We start from the raw sequence: 19,767 nt of genomic DNA, 5'->3' as shown, positions 1-19,767 counted from the left end.
TAATATATATTTGGTAATTATAGATATCAGGACCACCTTATATTAATTTTTTAAAACTCTAAAATTAACTACAGTTAAATTTTAATAACTCTAAAATTTGTTACATTTAAATTAATAACTTCTAAATAAATAAATACAAAATCCAACTAGGTAGTTACAACTCTAAATACGATACAGCATGACCAAACATCTCAAGATATCGCTATCATTGTGGTGGCTTTTCGTTTTTTCCAAGTGATTTGAATGAGAACCCTGCACTTCACTCCGACAGTAAGATATTTTCTAGTTTTTCGTTACTGGTCGAGTGGATGACTAAAAGCAAACGGATAAGAGAGAGAAAGTTGAGGTGTCTTTTTATGGCCATGTGGCGGCCCCGTCGAGAAGATCATCTTTAAGCATCTACAAGCAATTTTTTGTTCCAAAAAACAAGCAACGTGGCAATATAACTGTATTAATTAATTAACTTAATTTTCTATATTTTTGAAAAAGACAAAATTTCTATAATTACTAGCAGCCAAAAGTTGTGTTCATGTCTCCATGTAAGAACAATAAATACATTATTCCATATATACATGGAAAAAATCATTCCACACCGGCTATTTGCTCGTCGACGAACAAAACGAAGTTACACACGTGGAATCTTCTCAGAGGAAGATAAACTTCATTACAAGTTCATCTGCATTAATGCACAAAATATCATTTCACTAGTGGCCACTTGCAAAACCAACAACTTTGATTATGCAAGATACCAATATATTTGTCTTTTCAAAACAAAATGACTCTAGCTACTACTAGTTACTACAACAGCCAGCCAACACGAAAATCAATCTTAGTTCTAGATGTGAGTCACCCCAACACAGGCATATCATTATTTGTACTGTTGTACTCTTCCTCATCCATGGTGTCACAAATTGTCCTGCCCCTTGTCTCCGGCAAACATATCACAAACAGCCCACAAATCCCTATTACCATCCCAAATATCCCATATGACAGAAGCCTATTTTTACTTCCAACCGCCACCAGCACCGGACTGAACATACCCCCGAATACAAGAGATTGTCTAGCCATTGATATTGCCGAATTCCTTACACATGTAGGGAATAACTCTAGTGTGTGTATCAGTGAAATGTTGAATGCTGTACATGCGCTGAAAAAAGATACCAGCTCCAGCCCCATTTGTAGATTTGCAGATGTCTCGCCCATCACAACTGAAAGGATGCTACAAACCCCACTTAGAGTGGTGAAAACAAGCAGCGAGTCCTTTCGGTTTAGTTTGTCTACGAGGAAGAATGTCACTAATGAGGCTGGTAGCTCTGACAGGGCATTAAATGTGGCACTCAAGTAGAGATTGAATGATAAATTTCCGAGGCCTAATGGCATGCCGTAATACACCATTCCAATACCGAATACCCCTGCCATGACTGTCAACAGTCTTCTACAAGCCCACTTTTTCTTCAAGAGAATCTTGATTGCTGAATAAGTATCAACATTCCATGACTCTTTCCCGAAATCCAAATTTGAGAAGCTCATGAGTATGCCACTACTCCCAGCCGTAGCAATACTCTTCAGTATAGTCACGGCTTCTTCTTTACGTCCGCGAACAAAAAGCCATCTTGGAGACTCTCGAACTAAGAAATGAACTAGCATGGAGTAGAAGATTGTTGGTACTGAAGTCCATAGATAAAGAGTTCTCCAAGAGGAACCTCTATTTATATATGCAAAAGCTGGTAATGTTAAAAACCCTAGCGTGAAACAAAAGAAACCAATAACTCCTACCTGGCTTCGCCAACGTTTCCCTACGAGCTCAGTTGATAACACAAGGGCGCATGTTCCAATTGTTGCACGGCCGACACCATTAACGAATTTCAAGGCCGAGTAGATCCATATGTTGTTGGAGAAGATAGTGAAAAATCCAGAGAAAGACATCATTAGGCATGATAGAAACAGCAAATTCTTGCGACCAAGCAAGGAATCAGCAAGCGTGGCTAGCATTAGTCCTCCAATGAGGCACCCCATGAAAAATGAAGATGCGGGCAGGCCTTTGATTATTGAACTAGCACATTGAAGTCCCCATTCTGATATGATTGATGTGTCATTAGGGCTATCCCAAGCCCATGAATTTTGAGGAAGATGGCAAATGTCGGAGAATGAAGTACAGGAATCACTTGTGCAGTGCCATTTTGGCTCAGCATCAGTGAAAACACTAATGAATGTTTGTTGGGCATCAAACACCCATGCAAATGACACAAGGATGGCTTGGAGAAATTGGGCGAGCCCAAACTCTCCAATACAACGTTCAATGGTTTCATCAAGGGAGGGAGGTTGTTTTGACTCATTTGAAGAGTCCGGTCGAGAGAGAAGAAGTGGTGTTGAATCTGCCATACTTTAGTTACAATCACTCAAATTCCTTAATCTCATGGGATTTTAGGCTTAGAAGCTAGGTTTTATAGGGGTCTAATTGGCCCGTATTTTTTTGCTTTTCTTTTTGGACTGGTCAATCAGAAGGTCCATGATGTGTTTGAGAGTCAGTTTACTGGAATTATTTTTTTAAAAAAATATTAAACTAATTATTTTTAGTATTTTTTTAATAGCTTGGATATTATAATATAAAAAATTATATATATATATATATTAAGTAAAAAATATTTTTTAAATAAATCATAAATCACAAAATAAATACACTCTTAATTAATTAGGTATATATATACACACTGATGCTGCATATAATTATCTCTAATACTCTATCAACTTAAAATTTGGAGATTTAATTGTGTAAAATTTCAGATTTTTTTCAAGTGGAGCGTGTTTGTGTATATGTCATAAAATACTTTAAAATTACAACATTTAATTTGTTTCTAATGATTTTGGAAGAACTTAAAATATAAGACTGGCGGAGAACAGCACATGGTATCATAACTATGTGCCAGATCAGCACAGCTCATATGTGACGCCATGGATTATTCTAGACAACGGGTAGGAACAATTAACCTTCTTACCTTACATACAAATTATATATATATATATATATAAAAGAGAAAATTTCGTATAAATAAAATTAAATATAGATATTTCTATCATGATTTTTTTTTATATTTGTATATATTTTATATTAAAATAGATTTATAAAATCATTAACAATAATTAGCTATAAAATATTTTTCATTATTAAACAATACTTTGTGAAAACTACTGATATTACTTACTATATTAAAATAGGTGGGTGTCAACTTATCTTGTAAAAGAGTTTTTTTATATTATTTTTTTTAATTTTTAATTTTTTATATAAATTTTTCAGTTGATTTCCTCGAGATTATTACAATCTTAAAGAAATATCCATGTATTTGATTTGTATTTAATTTTATAAGCATTTATTTTTATTATTATATAGCTAAATAAAAAATAATTTTTAAAAAATAAAATTATTAGAATTATTAGAGTTTAATTTAAATTATAATTTTGACAAATTAAATTTTAACGTACTTCATTCTTAATATTAACAAAAATATCGTATTGATTTTATTTTTTAAAATCAAATAATATTTTTTTATTAGTTGCCTGATTTTATCTAGGGATCAATTAAGTTAAAAAATTATTATTTAATTATGAAGGATAAGATATTAGGTTAAAACATTTTAATTTTTTTTTTGATGTACAAGTTGAAAAAAATATGAGAAAGAAATTCTTATATAAACTATTTTTTTTTTTCTAAATGTTTTTTATCCAAGCCCGTGTAGCGCGAAATGTAAACAAGCTGGATCTAATAAATTAATTACATGTGAATATCTGAATTTGGACTAGATATGAGCTGGAAACCTATCTATTCAGAATCCATCCTTTGTTCTGTGATGTGTATCCATGTCAATGTCACAGAGACCATGGGCGGGCGATTAAATTAATAATAATACATCTAACAGTACAAGGTAATAGAAAATCTCATTAATGGTATGCTGATCTGTGTGGTAAACATGCGTGTCAGACTCAGGTGGCTAATAATTATCAATAACTAGAACTACTCTCTAAAAATTGCTTTCCTTCTTAATAAAAAAACAATTTTTGATTTCCATGGACAGAAGAAGATTGATCTGTGATGATAGCAAGTATTATCCATTATAAGTAGTTTTTTCCTCTTATTTTTACAAGTTAAGTCTTTCATAGACATCCGTTTGCAAGATTTGGAAGCTCTAATTATACATTAAAAACAAATCATGTACACGTACACATATGTTTCGCACAATACACACACATATAAAATTTTTATATTAAATATCTTATAAGTTAGATATTTATGAGACATTTATATTTAAATATCTTAAACATTTTTCAAATATTTATTTTTAAAAAATTTAAATATATAGAGCTTCATTTTATTTAGACAAGATATATGTAAAGGCTAAAAAATAAAGCCTATCTATTTAGATTTCAAAGCTAACATAATATAAGACTTAAAAAAAAAGATAAAAAAGATTTAAACATAGAAAATAATCATTATTCTTGTTACTTGTACAAATATTATATTGACTTTAACTTAAAAGTATTTTTTTTTGGGGGATATCATCAAGTCTCTCAAGTTCTTAGAATCTAGTTTTATCAACCCAATGAAAAATGCTCTTAATCTTTCCACTGTGAATATTTTCTAGTCTCCTCAATCAACATCTTATGTGGGAAGATTGCTCTTAAAAATTATAACTATTTATTTGACTTTGATTACATAAATGATCTTCAGTGTAATAAGTTTTTTTTGTTTAATTTAGTTATTTATTTTAGTTTATGATTGTTGTTTTTATTTTTTTTGTTTTTGATAAATTTTTATGGCATACATCCATTTCAAAACGTGTTGGATGATTATTGTTGTTTTTAATTTTTAATTATCTCATGCCTCTCTGGAGGATAACATGCAAGCTTTTATTCTTTAATTGGGATTCACCAAAAAACAGCTTCACACGACTTATAATGAATTAAATGCCTTAAAATAGAAGAACCTTAAGGTAAAGACCATACAAAATGGTTTGATGATTGAGCTACTTGCTGTTAGGGAAGAAGCCCATAGCTCTTGGACGCGTTTAACTCGGAAGAACTCTCTTGTAGAGTTCCAAAAATGTTTTAAAGGGTTTTTAGTTTTGTTTGAAACCAAAAATATTTTAAAGGTTTCTAGTTTTTTTTGAAATGATTGGAGAAAAAACTTTCATTGTTGTGTACTTCTTCAATCAACAAAGAGAAATACAAGTGACCTTTAATATTATTTTCTATTTATTTATATACTGAATTTTGTGTTGATGTATTTTCTACTAGAACTACAACTATCTTGTACGATAAATATTTTATTGAGGAATCTAATATATCTAAATGTGAGAATTTATCCTTTTATATTCTCTTATATATATATATATATTATTGTTGATATGATTAAAGATATTGTATGAAAAAGAAGTTTCTGTATAATTCCAATCTAATGTATAAAAATTACTCGCACCACATTGATAAATATTTTTTTTTTAACTAATCTTATGTTATTTGGCCAAGAGAATTATATATCCGATAAATAAAGAGTCCTCAATGTAAAGGTAAATGGTCCAGAAGATTTCTTTGTCAACATATATTCATGACCCGCCGTCTTTTGTCAATCAATACTTTGCATCTTTAATTCCACTAACATGCTACATCTACATATTCCACGGGACCAATATACTTCAGAAAAACAGGAAAGATTATTATGATGGCGACTTGTTTTGGCACATATTTGCCACAATTTGTGAATTTAATAATGCAAAATATGGTATACAATCTGAAGAACCCGTTTGCGTGCAGCAGGAAATTTCATCGGCAATTCCAGTCATATTGACAAGTTAAAAAACCAGCAACAACGGTGGCCGTCAGCTTGTTATCATGTTCCCGCAATATTGAGTAAAGCCGTGGAAGAGATGGCGGGCAATTATCTCATATGCAATAATTGTGCAATGATCTCAAATTCAATAATTGTGTCGTACTATAAACATTAATGAGATAATGGTGTAGCTGTAGCTGTGAGCGGCCGGCGACATTGGCCTTGAGGTGTATGGTATTACAGATATAGTTGTTTTTTAAAAAATATATATTTTACAAATATATAAAAATAATAAATATTTTTTATTTTTAAAATTATTTTTGAAATCAATTTATTAAAAAAATCATATATATATAATAATTTTAAATAAATTTTTTTAAATTTTAATCGGTCAATATTTAGATAACATTTCCAAACTAGAAGAATTTAAATTAACAATCTTAAAAATTATAATTTAATTTAATAGATTCTAAGTGTATTTTATAAAAATTATCTATTCAAATTTTATAAATTTTAGTATTATTAAAAATTTATATAACCATTTTAAAACTCATATAATTAATTAAAATATATAAAAATTATTTTAAATACTTACATTAATAAAAAAAAATCTAGATTATCACTGCACGAATGGGGGGATGACTCGTAACATCTGTTGTTAATCCATAAATAAACCTTTTTTATTTTCGGAATTTTCATAAATAAACTTATCGCTACAGCATATAGCAAGCAGAGAATTTTGACTATGAATTGGCATGTTATAGTTCTTGAGATTCACGAAATGTAATATATAAATAAAAATTCCACTATAGTTGGAGGTGTCCAAATTTTTCACGTATATTTTTGCCTTTTTCGATGTGGGGGTAATGTAACCCTTCATGTGGTGGACAGTTAATTAATTAAAAAATTGGCCCAATCAATTACTCTCGTGGATTGCTGGGTTATATACTTTACATTATGATTGGTAGATGCATGATATGTTTTTAAGTTTTTTTTTAATTTTTAATACCACCCTATTAAAATTATTAAAAAGCAATAAAAATATTAATTAAGCTTCTTGAGAGTCTTTAGACCTACCGATTGCTTTTAATGTCTGTATGGCTAATTTATGATGTGAGGCATGGTTTTAAGATGCAGCTCGGTTGAAGGGTTTCAGGTTTTAATAGGGTTATTGAGTTTTGACTAAAGTGACCGGTTCAATTTTTTAAAAAAAATCAAAATAATATTATTTTATTAAAAAAATAAAAAATAACAAGTTTGTAATAAGTCTTGACCGAATTTTGCTAAATCAATTAAGTTATCAGATCAACCCACTAGATCAGCAGGTCATACTAAGTTTTTCATTCCTCTATTTTTTTAACATGGCCTGCTTCTAATCTGAGTTTAGCAGCTGGGTCTTGGATCAGCCCAATGAGCTAGACCGGTTTCAAAATTATGCTGCGAGGGGAATAGATTTTCTGACATTCAGCTGCGACTCAGTGGCTGATAGTTTTTTGTATTTTAGATATCGTATACGTGTGGCCTCTTATTTCTTAGCATTTAAATTACGAGTTGTAGATCGCGGAAGCATACCTAGAGGCCACACTGCTCGCTGCCCGTAACCATCATTTATATCTCGCTTGGGTCGTTGAGACTTGAGAGTGTTTGGTAGAGGCTTTTATACTTTGTGCCCTGGTGACGATAGAATTTACTATTGTTTAGTTTGACGCTACAAATTGCGTAGCTAAAAACTAGAGCACTCATCTAAAATTACAATCTGGAATTTTTTTAGCAAGAAGAATATTCCAATGAGTAAAATCTTAATTTTAGCTACTGTTTTTTCGTCTTAAATTAATTGTATAATGAAATAAAAATTATAATATCAAACAGTAGCTCGAGTTCTCTGCAATTTGATGGATATGCATACGGATGGTTTGATCAGAAGAATCTGGTTCAATTTTAAAAGGTTAGTTCAATTGATTAATTATTGAATTTATTTTTTAATAATTATGAATTTAAGGTGTTTTATGATTATGAATTTGAATCTTTATTTTTTAATAATTATGAATTTAAGGTTTTTTATGATTTTGAATTTGAATGTTTTCAAAATTACTAAAAACTTATATAATTTTTAATTTTAAAATTTAAAAGATTTATTGAGATACATGCAAACTATTTAAATATTCATATTAATTAATTAAAAAAACAAAAAAGAAACTGTTGCCTTTTGGACTTGGAATTGGATTGGGCGAGTAAGAGAGGAAAAAGGCTATTATGCGCTCACCTGTCGCTACAAGCAACTTGGATGGATCTCCCATTCCTTAATTATTATTATTATTTTTTGTAATAGCTTTATTTTTTTTTAGAATCAAAAACAAATTTGCACTAGCTATTTTAGCAGTCTAGAATTGCCAGCCTTCTCTGCATTTGCTGTTTACATGTGGATTTATAGTTTTTTCATCTCTGATAATAATATTATGTTAGCTATAATTATGATATTGCTAATTTAGAGTATACTGATAAGAAATCTAGTACTAGATAATTTTCTTAAATGCCTTCACTGGCAAAACATGATGAACTTTTCGATGAGAGAAATACTTTGGGCAAAATTAATGGCTACATCATAATTAATTAGAACCACGAGGATGGTGATTAATTAGATTATTGAATTCCTAGTGGTATTGATTATTGAACCAGACTTTTGAACGGTAGAAAAATTCACAATTAATTAGAACCACGAGGATGGTGATTTTCGCTTGCCAGCCGCTTGAGTAGGAGGTGTAAGCATAAATAATCTGTATATAAAATTGTCCCCCCTCCCACAATATCTTCATTTAATAATTTATCAAGTTATATGTTTCCCGAGAGTGGAGATTTGTTGGGGTGTGTTGATGAATTCAAATTTAGGTGGAGATATGCTAACAAAGTGTTCAGAATTGTAGTCTGGCATGCTTAAAAGCATGAAAACAGTGTTTTAGAGCGTAGTTAAGAACACAGCCAGACGTTTTCCTTACTTGGTAAGAAAAAAGAAAAACATATACACAGGACCACTGTCTGCCAAGAAACTAAAATGTTGATAGTTGATTGCTAATTAAGTTGCTACCCAATTGTATCATCTAGCAAAACTGCAAACAAATTACAGGAGAAGGAGAGAAAAAAGAGAGAGAGGAAAATTTAATGGCGGACAGTTTCCAAGCGGGAAAATAGAGAATTAAAAGTAGCTAGATGCATACATAAATGATTTGACTTGTTCAATTTCTTACCAGACACCCATAAAGATTCTATAATCTGCTTACATACGCGTTTGTATTATCCTTCTTCTCTTGTTCATCCTTGGCATTGGAAAGTGACAAACCCCTGGTCTCGAGCAAGAAAATTACGAAGAAGATACAGGATATTTCTACTGATCCGAAGACTCCGTAAACTACAGAATTATTTCTCCTGGCAGCCGAAACTAACAGTGGAACAAATATGGGACTGAAGTTTATTGCTTGCCTAAACATTATTGTGGCTGAAATCCTTACACAAGTAGGGAACAACCCTGCAGTGTATATTTGCTGGACGTTAAGTGCAGCACACGAGCAGAAAGCAGATGCTAAAGACATGATAATCTGGACAGTCTTTAGCTCTTCACCAATTATTGCACAGACAATGCTACATAGCCCACTTGCAATACCAAAGGCCACAACTGAACTTCTCCTAGTAAATCTTTCTATTACACAAGGGAGGAAAAGAATAGAAGGTATGGTCAAGGATGCGGTAAGTGTCACGCTAAGGTAGATGTAGAATCTTGAAACCCAAGCTTCCAACCCCCAAGAACATGCCATAGTATACCATTCCCACACCAAAACAAAAGAGTCATTGCAGCCAACAACCTTTTCAAAGCCCATATCCTCTCCAGGAAGCTCTTCATCGATGAATATATGTCAAGATTCGACTGCTCATGGTCGAGGGGCTTGTAGGCAGATTTTAGAATAGAGCTACTAATATTTTTTGCTGGAACCATTTTATTCAGAATTGCAACTGCTTCAGCTTCACGTCCCCGCATGTAAAGCCATCTTGGAGACTCACTAACAAAGAAATAAGCTATTATACAGTAAAAGAGGGCTGGAATAGAGGTATAAATGTAAGATATCTCCATGGAGAACATCTATTCAAGTAAGCTACAGGGGGCTGTGAGAGTGCTCCTAGAGTAAAAAACAAGAAGCCCACAACCCATAAAAATCCACCCCATTTCTTCCCTGCCATTTCTGTTGACATCACAACAACACACGTTCCAATTGATGCGCGAAATAGTCCACCAACAAATCTCAAACCTGAATACATCCACGCATTGGTGGAGAAGGCAGTGACAAGTGCCATTATGGACATACCTAGACAGGTTTAGGAAGAGCAACTTCTTTCTACCAAGCCAGGAATCAGCAAGCGTAGCAAGAGTAAATCCACCAATTAAGGAGCCCAAAACGTAACTTGAAGCCGGTAAGCCGACGATGACTGAACTGCCACATTCAAGGGCCCAATCGGAAACTATCGAGGAGCTGGCTGGCTCATCTCAGGCCCATTCACTGTTTGAGAGATTGCAAGAATTGGAGCTTGAGTGACAAGTTTGATTACTAAAATCAGTGCAGTGCCATGAGGTTACAGAATCAGAAAAGTCACTAATGAAGGTTTACTGTCCATCCAACAGAAATGCCAATGACACAAGGATGACTTGCAGATATTGTGCCGGTCCAAAACCTTCTATGTATTTTTCGATGGTGTCATCTAGCGAGTGTTGCTCCTGATGATCCAAGGTTTCTATGCCGGACGATAACTGGGATTTTGAGATAAGTGGAGCTGAAGTTGCCATGTTTTAATTGGTATTTGGTTCTATGAGCCTTTTTTCTTCAGTTTTTTGAGTGGTAGAGATATGAAAATAGTGAAGCTAGCTTGTTTTCTTCAACAATAAATCTTGGCCCATAGGGGGTAAGAAATTATAGGCTGGCCGGTAAGAGGGGGGGGTAAGAAATTATAGGCTGGCCGGTAACTATAGGTCTTATGTCCAAGAATCGCGTCGAAAAAAATAAAACCAATTGAAGCTGATGATGAGGTTTTGGATGATCATATAAAACACGTCAGGGAGAATCATGGAAATAGCAACAAGGGCTATTATTAACAAGGAATCACAAGATTAGTGTTGATGAAGAATCATGGAAATAGCAACAAGGACTATTATTAACAAGAAATCAAACTTACTGTTGCTGGAGTCATGGAAATGATAGCATGGGCCACTTATGGCTGACAAATTATTGTTTAGGGCCTAGTTAGTGATCGGCTCTGCTTGTTTTCGGCCAATGCAAATATAAAGTGGTGGTGCAGATGGAAGTTATTTTAAGTACGGGTGAATTCAGAACACAAGTTTTGGTTTCCAGACTCAACCTCGATGGATCGGAAAACCCATCCATTGAGCAATAAAATAAATATACATAGAGAGAGAAGAACGTGATTTATTTGTAAAATAAAACAATATTTTTTTAATTAATTCTTTTTTATAGCCATCTTGCTTTGATAATTATTTTTGTTTTGCTGAGTTTTATAATGCAGCAATAAAAGAGTTAAGATAAAATCTTTCATGCCACAAGAAACGAACTTTCTGTAAAGTTTGAAACAAAAAGAACCCACAACAAATAACAATCACATGCCTTGTCAAAAACAAAAAATAGTTATGATTGTTTTTTAAAATATTTTTTATATTAAAATATATTAAAATAATAATTTATATTTTTAAAATTATTTTTAAAATCATCATATCAAGAAAAATATAAAATATTTAAAAAATAAATTTTAACAAAAAAATTAAATTTTTGTAGGATATAGTTTGTGCTCTTTCCCAGACAATGTTAAAGATGCCATATAATGTTTTAGCTTTATTAAAGGGTGTTTTATTTAAAAATATAATAAAATAATTTTTTAAATTTATTTTCAGTATGAAGATATAAAAATAATCTAAAACTATGAAAAATAACTTTTAAAAAATACACGCATCAATTATTAAAGGACATGCAAGAATTGCCCGACTCATGTTTTATTGCAATCTTTTCACAATTGCAGACACAGATTGACAAGCATGTCTTCCTCGCTCGAAAGATGCTCTAAAGCTGGATCGAGCAGGTCTCTTGGTTACAAGTTACGTCCATAATCCATGTGACTATCGGCTGCCTACTGCACCGTATGGCAGCTGGCAGCCTTGTCAGAGCAGGAGCAGTTGAAATCATATCCTTGATTGAAATTAAACTTTAATTAACCCATGTTGTATCCGACAACTATGAAGTCAGTGACACACAAAACAGTGCACAAACACCGAGGAATAATGCTACATGCAATTCATACCTAGTCACAAGACAGTTCAGGCTACATATCCCACTTCATATACAAAATTCAAGTGGCTGTCTTCTCCTATTTCACCTTTTTATCAATATGAAGGTAACAAAACAGGCTTCATGTCCACCGAGCAATTGTTGTTTTGTTTTTGTCTTTCACGTGGGCTGGGTTTCTAAGGCTGGTCTTGAACTTCTGGGCTAAGTATCTTGGGCCTGCGTTTTATGTTTCTAGTTTGTTGGGCAAGTGTCGATTTTTGTAAGGGCCCAATGCGCGTAAACTTTCTAAAGTTTGCTGATCGGATACCGAAGGGCTAACGCATCAACGTCAAAATGAAAGGGTATCTCGGGTAACTTTCTACCTGTCGTGTTCCATCTTTACCGAGGTATGGAGGCTGAGTCACCACATCATCTTCTAGGACATGTTTGGTATTCTAGAAGCCTTTGTGGCTATTTAGCGGGAAAAATATATATAATTGAAACTGTCATTGAATTTGATGTTCGAAAGAAAAAAAAACATGTTTAATGTCTTGATTAAAAATTATTGTTAAAATTAATGTTGGTAATATAATAATTTAAAAATACATGAATCATATTCTTAATTTCCAATTATATATAAAAAAATTTATTACCACTACAATATAAAAAAAGGATAAAAAAAAAAAAGAAGAGGGGAAAAAACTACAATGGTCATTCTCGATGCTTCAACAATAACAAAAGGATGTGTTACACTACACTCGAGTTAAAAAACAGATTCAACCTTGTTTTTTTATAATTGACATCCAAACTCGATAAAATGATGGATTCAATTAATTAAAACATAGATCCAAGTTATAATTAAACACTCACATATTATGGTTCAACCAAACCAAAACATTGACGCAATCACAAAAACAGGAGGAGTTTTTAATATTCATGTAAAAAAGAGGTTACAACGCCACTGTAGATCTAATGTCATGATATTCCCTTCTTAAGGTTTTTAAAAATGGTTTTATGTTTAGTAAAAAAAAGCAAAAACCCAAATTATTTGAGAAAAAAGGAGTTAATTTCGAAACAAATTTTCTTATAAACGAAACGAAGAACACCCGTACTTGTAGAGTTTGGTCTCATGAGATTGTCTCAAGTGCAAAGTTACCCTCTTTTTGTCAAACATTCTTTTCTATCTAGCAATTTTTTGCAGGGTGAGATGATGTTAACATGGCTGTCTACTTGAAACACAGGACTAAGATGTGATAGACTAGCTATTCTTTATGTAATCATGTGCATAAATTTTACCATGTGTTTCGAGGTCAAATTAATGTAGTATATCCTGCTTATACTTCCCAGCACATGAAAGTTACGTCTCAACCTTTCACCAAAACAGAGAGTGCTTTCGGCGTGGAAGATCCCCCATCCCCCTCCATCTGCCTCCCCGCCATTGATGCCGACTCTCCACCACATTAATCGCATTGCGATCCAATTAATTGCCGGCCCACCTCTTTGTGGATCCCAGATGATAAGTTTTTTCTCAAAAAAATCAAGACTACTTTACTGTCAACGTCAAATATAAGTGAAAGTGGGCACCTAATTTTTTCTTTTTTTCCTTCTGGTGTTCACTGGAAAATCATGATCACTGAAATGTAAGGTTTGATAAATTGGCTGATAGTAGTTGTAAAATTAAAAGCGAAATTCGTCTGACATTAATTGTCAAAAAAAAAAGAAGAAATTCTGTGATTAATGCTAATGATTAGGTAGGCTTTTATTCGACAATTCTTCTTTTGGAAATTAAAATACCGCAATGGTGACAAGATTATACGCTCGAGGGAACCATTTTGGGAAATGCAGATTTAATAATCACCATTAAAGAAGATACGGCAGGAAGCTAGTGATTGCACTGAACCTCAATTGCCCCGTGTAAGCTCTGGATCTATTGACCGGAGAGGATTTTGTACTCGAGTATTTGTTCAATGAATTTTTCAAACAATTCCAATCACCGAAGGAGTGAAATTTATTAGAAAAAAGGACAGAAGACTTTACCATAAAATGATGAGGAATGAAAGTTAGTTTGATAATTAAAAAGATTTTCTGTATTTAATTACTTGATCTGTTGAGTTAAGATCTTAAAAGCAATCTTTAAGGATTTGTTTTCTAAATATACTAGGTTGACGAGGAAAATTCTCTTAAATTTGTTTAGAAATAGGTTTAGTATCAATTGACTATTCGAAAATGTCAAGGCTGAAGAAATTGGAATTCTACAGAATATGATGAGCACCGTTCGAATTATGTCAAGGCTGAAGAAATTGGAATTCTTGACCAAGCTCCGTTCATTATATATATATATATATATATATATATATATATATATATATAGACACACACACGTACCAAATCAAGAGTGTTGAAAAGACACCCAGGTATTCAAGAGAGGTTAATCGCTGTCCATTAACTCGGGAAAGGGAATGTTGTAATTATTGCTTATTTAAATTTAAAGTCACCGCGCAGAAGTTAAATTTATTAAAATAACTTTTATATTTTTGAAAGAGTTTGCTCCGTTTCCACTCGTGGTAATGTTTGCTTTTGACTTTTATTGGCAGCACGTCCCACTATTTTTTACGCTGAACCGATTTTTATCTACGATAAAAGTGAAGTGTACTGGAACATCGTTAGCATATCATTTCAAAAATAAAACTCAGTTTCTATAATGTCGATTTTTATTTTTTAAAATATTCTAAAATAAAATATATTTTGTAAGATGCGCTGTTTTTTTTAATATATATATATATATAAAAGTGGTAGGAAATTGGAAGTTTAATATAGAGTTCTTGAAAGAGTTTGATTCAAGGGGTGTGACGAGAAGGGTATATCTGTCATTAAAAAAGCTAAGAGCTCAAATTTTGAATAGTGTGTTATTTTATTATATAAAAATAAATTTCAGGTATGTCAGTGGAGATGGTTGAAACAGGAAGAGTGCCCTTGACAGCAGAACCCTACCAACACTATTTATCTATGTACGTCTCTAGTGCAGATAGACGTGGCTACAGCCATACCAGAAAACTCCCAATAAATGTGTAGCAGACGAATACACACCGGAGAAATGAATGAAATGAAGGACCGATGTTGCTGTGGGCCAATCGTGAAGACTTCACTGCTCTCATGACGCAGTGAGTCTAGTGATTTCAAGGAAGATTACCCCTCAAGACCAGGGTAACTAGGAGATAAAAAAAATGTAGGGTATGATCACAGGGTCCACAGAGACATTAGAAAGAAAGAGAGAGCTAAATTTATCTCCAAAATATAGAAAGAGACAGCCCCTAATCCATCCCGCTCCTCTCACCTGGAGTTTCTCAAGAGAATCCCTGCAGAAGTTAAACGACAAGAGGAGTCTAAAAGAAAAAGGGTAAAAAAAAAGAATAAAGCGAAAGACATCCCAACATGCAAGTCTGTATTATAATAATTACCATCATCTGCCGTTTGACAGATAAGCTGTCCCTTTTTGTCTCTTCCTTCTCATTCTTAGCTATACTCACAACCGTAATAAACGCTTTTATAAACAACCTCTGTTCACTTTTACTTTAAACCCCATTCTTCATCTTCAACAACTTTCTCTTGCTACTTCTTAATATTAATCTCCTCACAACCATGGGCTCAAGAGCTAGAAGGAAGCAAAGATGGTGCACACAAACCTTAACTCCGCTGCTAGAAGGTCCTGACCCTGACATGCAAGAAGAAGGTAACAAAAAGGAAAGTTCATGGGAAGTAATTCGTGAATGGTTTCGATTGCAAAAGGGTCTTCCAGCAGGTAACAGTTTTTCAGTATCGTTACATGGGAGTATTCCAGTCAAAGGACAAGATTTAAGGCTTTTACTTGGAGTTTTGGGCTGCCCTCTAGCTCCAATCCCTCTAGTTAACGACCCCATTCATCGCATTCACATTAAAAACACTCCTATTGTAAGTTCTTCTACACTACTTATCGATATGTATATCTTCTTATTTAATTCGGCAACTCGATCTTATCAATTTTTTCTATAGGAAAATTCTGCCGCGCATTATATCATCCAACAATATTTGGCAGCAACAGGGTGTTTAAAGCAACAAAAATGTATGAAAAACATGTATTCAACAGGGAGTGTGAAGATGATTCGTTGCGAGACAGAAATTTCCTCGGGAAAAAACGTGAAGAGCTTGGGGACTAGAAGTGGCGAAAATGGGTGCTTTGTTCTTTGGCAAATGTTGCCGGGGATGTGGTCTCTTGAATTGGTTGTTGGGGAAAATAAGGTCATAGCAGGAAGCGATGGGAAGACCGTGTGGCGTCACACTCCTTGGCTTGGCACTCATGCTGCCAAGGGCCCCCAACGCCCTCTACGTCGCATAATCCAGGTACAGACTATATAATGCATCAAATCCAATATTAATCTTGATGAAATTGCCCCCTTAAAGATTGAAGACCATAGTTTAAGTTAAACATAAAGAAAAATTAGCCAGAAAACTAGTGATCTAAAACTGGTAGTGCAATATCGGGCTATGAGGGAAGAGAACAAGAGGGTGAACTGAGGAATATTTCTGTTTTTCTGTAGGTTGAAGACGATAAGACAAAATTAGGAACATTGCTTTTTTACTCTACCATTTACTTTAATCTACTTTAATCGAATTTACATTCCAGACATAAGGACGGGGGTGGAAGACCAATATAAGTTTTTTCCTTTTAAAAAAATGAAATTTGAAGACCTATCTATATTGTAGATCACAATCCCGAGAAATGGTAGGATCTATGTACAAGTAGCTGACATGACAGGGAAACTGTCTCGAGCTTTACCAGACAGCCTAGCTTCTTTTTTTGAACTCTCACGTTATTCAGAGTGAGGAATAGCACGTGATTTTGTTTTTGACGTCATCTTTGATCATGTTCACAGTATATACCCATATATTTTTGGGACTGCAGCTTGTAGTCATCCCTTTGCACTTTACTTTTCCTTTTTGGCACTTTAGTGAATAACACCTGATTTATTGCATTATCGCCCCTTGCTTTTCTTGCCTTCCCCCCCTCTTCTTTGTTTATTTTCTTCTTGTTCCCATGTCAATCGTTTTCCTTCTCTCCTTTCTCCAATTTTCTGTTTTTTTTTTTGTTTGTTTTCGAAATTATGGCGAGTTTCAAAGTTAGAAACTATCGTGGCATACTTGAAAATTGAAATCCCAGTATCTCGTCTGGGGCTTCTTCCATTGCCTCTAGCCCCAAGTGACGGAGTGAGGAACATTCCTTTGGAGCTTTTGGGCCAAGCCCTGTTTCCTACAAAAAAAAAATAACTAGGGAATTAGTCATAACTTGTGAAGGAACACTTATGCTTAGTTTTTTTTTTTTTTAGGAGTGGCATCCCCATTTTGTATATGTTTCCTTTGCTTGCCATGACATGAGAGGAATCACTGGCCTGCAGTTGTTGAGATTTTGTCCACCTTGAATAAAAAGCATATTATTCTAATTTTCATGTTTTATTGAAACTGGAAGGTAGTCAAAGCTAAGCTAGAATATGTATGGAAGTACCAAAATATTTGGACCTCCCTCGTCATCATGTCCTTGTTCTTTTACTAATTAATAATTCTAGGCTTAAATCAGCTATCCTCCATTCTCAGACGAAAAGATAGGGATCAGTGTAGCTAACCGTATTTCATTGAATTGTTTGAAATTTATGAATTTAATTTGTGGTTCTTTCATTTGATTTCAGGTGTCTTGTCATGCTTCCTTAGTTTATATATTTATAAAAGCTCAAACCTGAAACCTCTTAAATTACAAGTTGTTAGTACCCTGTCCTGCGTCTGATTATGTGCTCGAACACTAATATCGCCTAAAACTTAGACCTTCGTGCACTTAATTAATCATGTGGTGGTATTCCAGGGCTTGGATCCAAAGAGTACATCCAGCTTATTTGCTAAAGCACAATGCTTAGGGGAGAAAAGAATTGGCGAGGATGATTGCTTCGTCTTAAAAGTAGCTGCTGATCGAGAAGCTGTAATGGAAAGAAGTGAAGGGCCAGCTGAGGTGCTAAGGCATGTACTGTATGGCTATTTTTGCCAAAAAAGTGGCCTTTTGATGTATTTAGAGGACTCCCATCTAACAAGGGTGCAAACTCCAGAAAATGAAACTATCTATTGGGAGACTACTATAGGAAGTAGTATTGGCGACTATAGAGATGTGGATGGTGTGTTAATTGCTCATCAAGGAAGGTCAATTGCTACAGTTTTTCGATTCGAGGAAGTGTCAGTGCAACACAGTAGGACTAGAATGGAAGAAGTATGGAGGATCGATGATGTTGTGTTCAATGTGCCAGGGCTTTCAATGGATTATTTCATCCCTCCTGCTGATATCTATGATGCTTCTCCATGATTAACTGGCATTAACTATGTTTTTGACCTAATTGCAATACTGGTGGGGTTTGTGGTGTATTTAATCTTCAAGTGTAGTATGTAACCGGTTTCCAAGCCACGAAGAACAAAATAACCAATTCAAGCATGGGATGGAATAAGAAGTTAAGTTTATTAGGTATTCACAGGCGTTAAATCTATAATATAGCTAGGTGAAAAGTTGTATTCATGCTTGTTACAGTCTTCCCAAGTCTACTTTTGAGTTGGTACTGACAAATTGAAAATCGGAGAACGAATCTTACTGACACTGGCGAGTGTTTGTAATTTATAATGTCTCTTCTGAAAGAAAACTCGTGAACTGGGATTTGCTTCGAACTTTGAAGGGGATAAAGCATGGGGTGGGAAGAGCCTGATCGAGGACACAGAGAAAACTCTAAGCTGGACTTAGAAATAATTTGTAGTAGGCCATTTGCAATTATGGGCTTAATACGCTGTGACCTAGTAATCAAACAACAAACCATATTGTAATTGTCTCAGCCTGTTTTGGGCCTTAAACCCTGTCATGGAGTTTTTTTTCTTTTCTTTTTTGAGAATAATTGCTTCGCTTGGATTCGAAGGGAAAATACCTTTTTTAAAAAAAAGCTTTTTATATTCTTATTTATTTTATAAAGACCGTTATTTCGATTTCATTTAGGTAGAATGTTAGATTATTAAATCCAAGAAAGAAATGTGATACATTAAGTAAAAGTCGGGAACATTTCTCATAAGAAACTTTATGCATCCGCCATGCATACGAAACATTAAAATGATGCTGATAAGAGGAGACGTTGAAGCTTAAACGGTGAATTATCCCAGCATTAACCCATGGAAATTAATGGGGGGAGGTCTAGTCCAATTTTTTTCCAGCTTAACTCCAAGAAAATTCTTAAATCATATATTTGACATGTATAATTCTACACCCCCATAACTTTAAGATGAGAAAAGACACATCCCAGTTCCCAAGAACAGAGATCTGACAACTCACAGGCCCACCTCGGAGGAGGTGCTGCGCCTTAGCCTACAGATCGGAGTCTATGGGAAGCAATATGAGGTTTTTGCTTCATGTAACCGTGGTGATTTGATGATATGTGGAATCCAATATTGCTGCATATTAGTTTCACTTCGACACAAGTTGTTGCCGTGGTCTGTCCTCCTTGTTACAAAGAAGCACCTAGGATTTTTATAACTTTAAGCATAGTGGGGGCATCAGGCAGCGTCGTGTATGCGGAAACAGAAATT

The 19,767-nt window shown here is 33.9% G+C and overlaps 2 protein-coding genes across 2 annotated transcripts; one reads left to right on the top strand and one right to left on the bottom strand.

Annotated features, from left to right (window-relative positions):
- Positions 1-715: 715 nt before the first annotated feature.
- On the bottom strand, positions 716-2,532 carry LOC105118087 (organic cation/carnitine transporter 3-like). Its single transcript, XM_011015954.1, has one exon. The coding sequence runs from the start codon at positions 2,380-2,382 to the stop codon at positions 847-849; it is 1,536 nt and encodes a 511-aa protein (XP_011014256.1). The 5' UTR covers positions 2,383-2,532; the 3' UTR covers positions 716-846.
- A 12,958-nt stretch (positions 2,533-15,490) lies between these two features.
- On the top strand, positions 15,491-18,794 carry LOC105118051 (uncharacterized). Its single transcript, XM_011015916.1, has 3 exons — positions 15,491-16,083; positions 16,165-16,512; positions 18,023-18,794. Exons 1-3 carry the CDS (start codon positions 15,775-15,777, stop codon positions 18,509-18,511), a joined length of 1,146 nt encoding a protein of 381 aa, XP_011014218.1. The 5' UTR covers positions 15,491-15,774; the 3' UTR covers positions 18,512-18,794.
- Positions 18,795-19,767: the final 973 nt, after the last annotated feature.

This window comes from Populus euphratica, unplaced genomic scaffold (genome assembly GCF_000495115.2).
Source record: "Populus euphratica unplaced genomic scaffold, PopEup_1.0 scaffold5.1, whole genome shotgun sequence".
Taxonomy (NCBI): Eukaryota; Viridiplantae; Streptophyta; class Magnoliopsida; order Malpighiales; family Salicaceae; genus Populus; species Populus euphratica.
The sequence above is the reverse complement of the archived record's forward strand: the minus strand, read 5'-3'. Positions and strand labels throughout refer to the sequence as shown.

Bases quoted from the DNA above. Each gene is read 5' to 3' on its own strand.
- LOC105118051 (XM_011015916.1), top strand. From the start codon at position 15,775: ATGGGCTCAAGAGCTAGAAGGAAGCAAAGATGGTGCACACAAACCTTA. The intron at 16,084-16,164 runs GTAAGTTCTTCT...TTTTTTCTATAG, and splicing joins ACATTAAAAACACTCCTATT to GAAAATTCTGCCGCGCATTA. The intron at 16,513-18,022 runs GTACAGACTATA...GTGGTATTCCAG, and splicing joins CTCTACGTCGCATAATCCAG to GGCTTGGATCCAAAGAGTAC.
- LOC105118087 (XM_011015954.1), bottom strand. From the start codon at position 2,382: ATGGCAGATTCAACACCACTTCTTCTCTCTCGACCGGACTCTTCAAAT.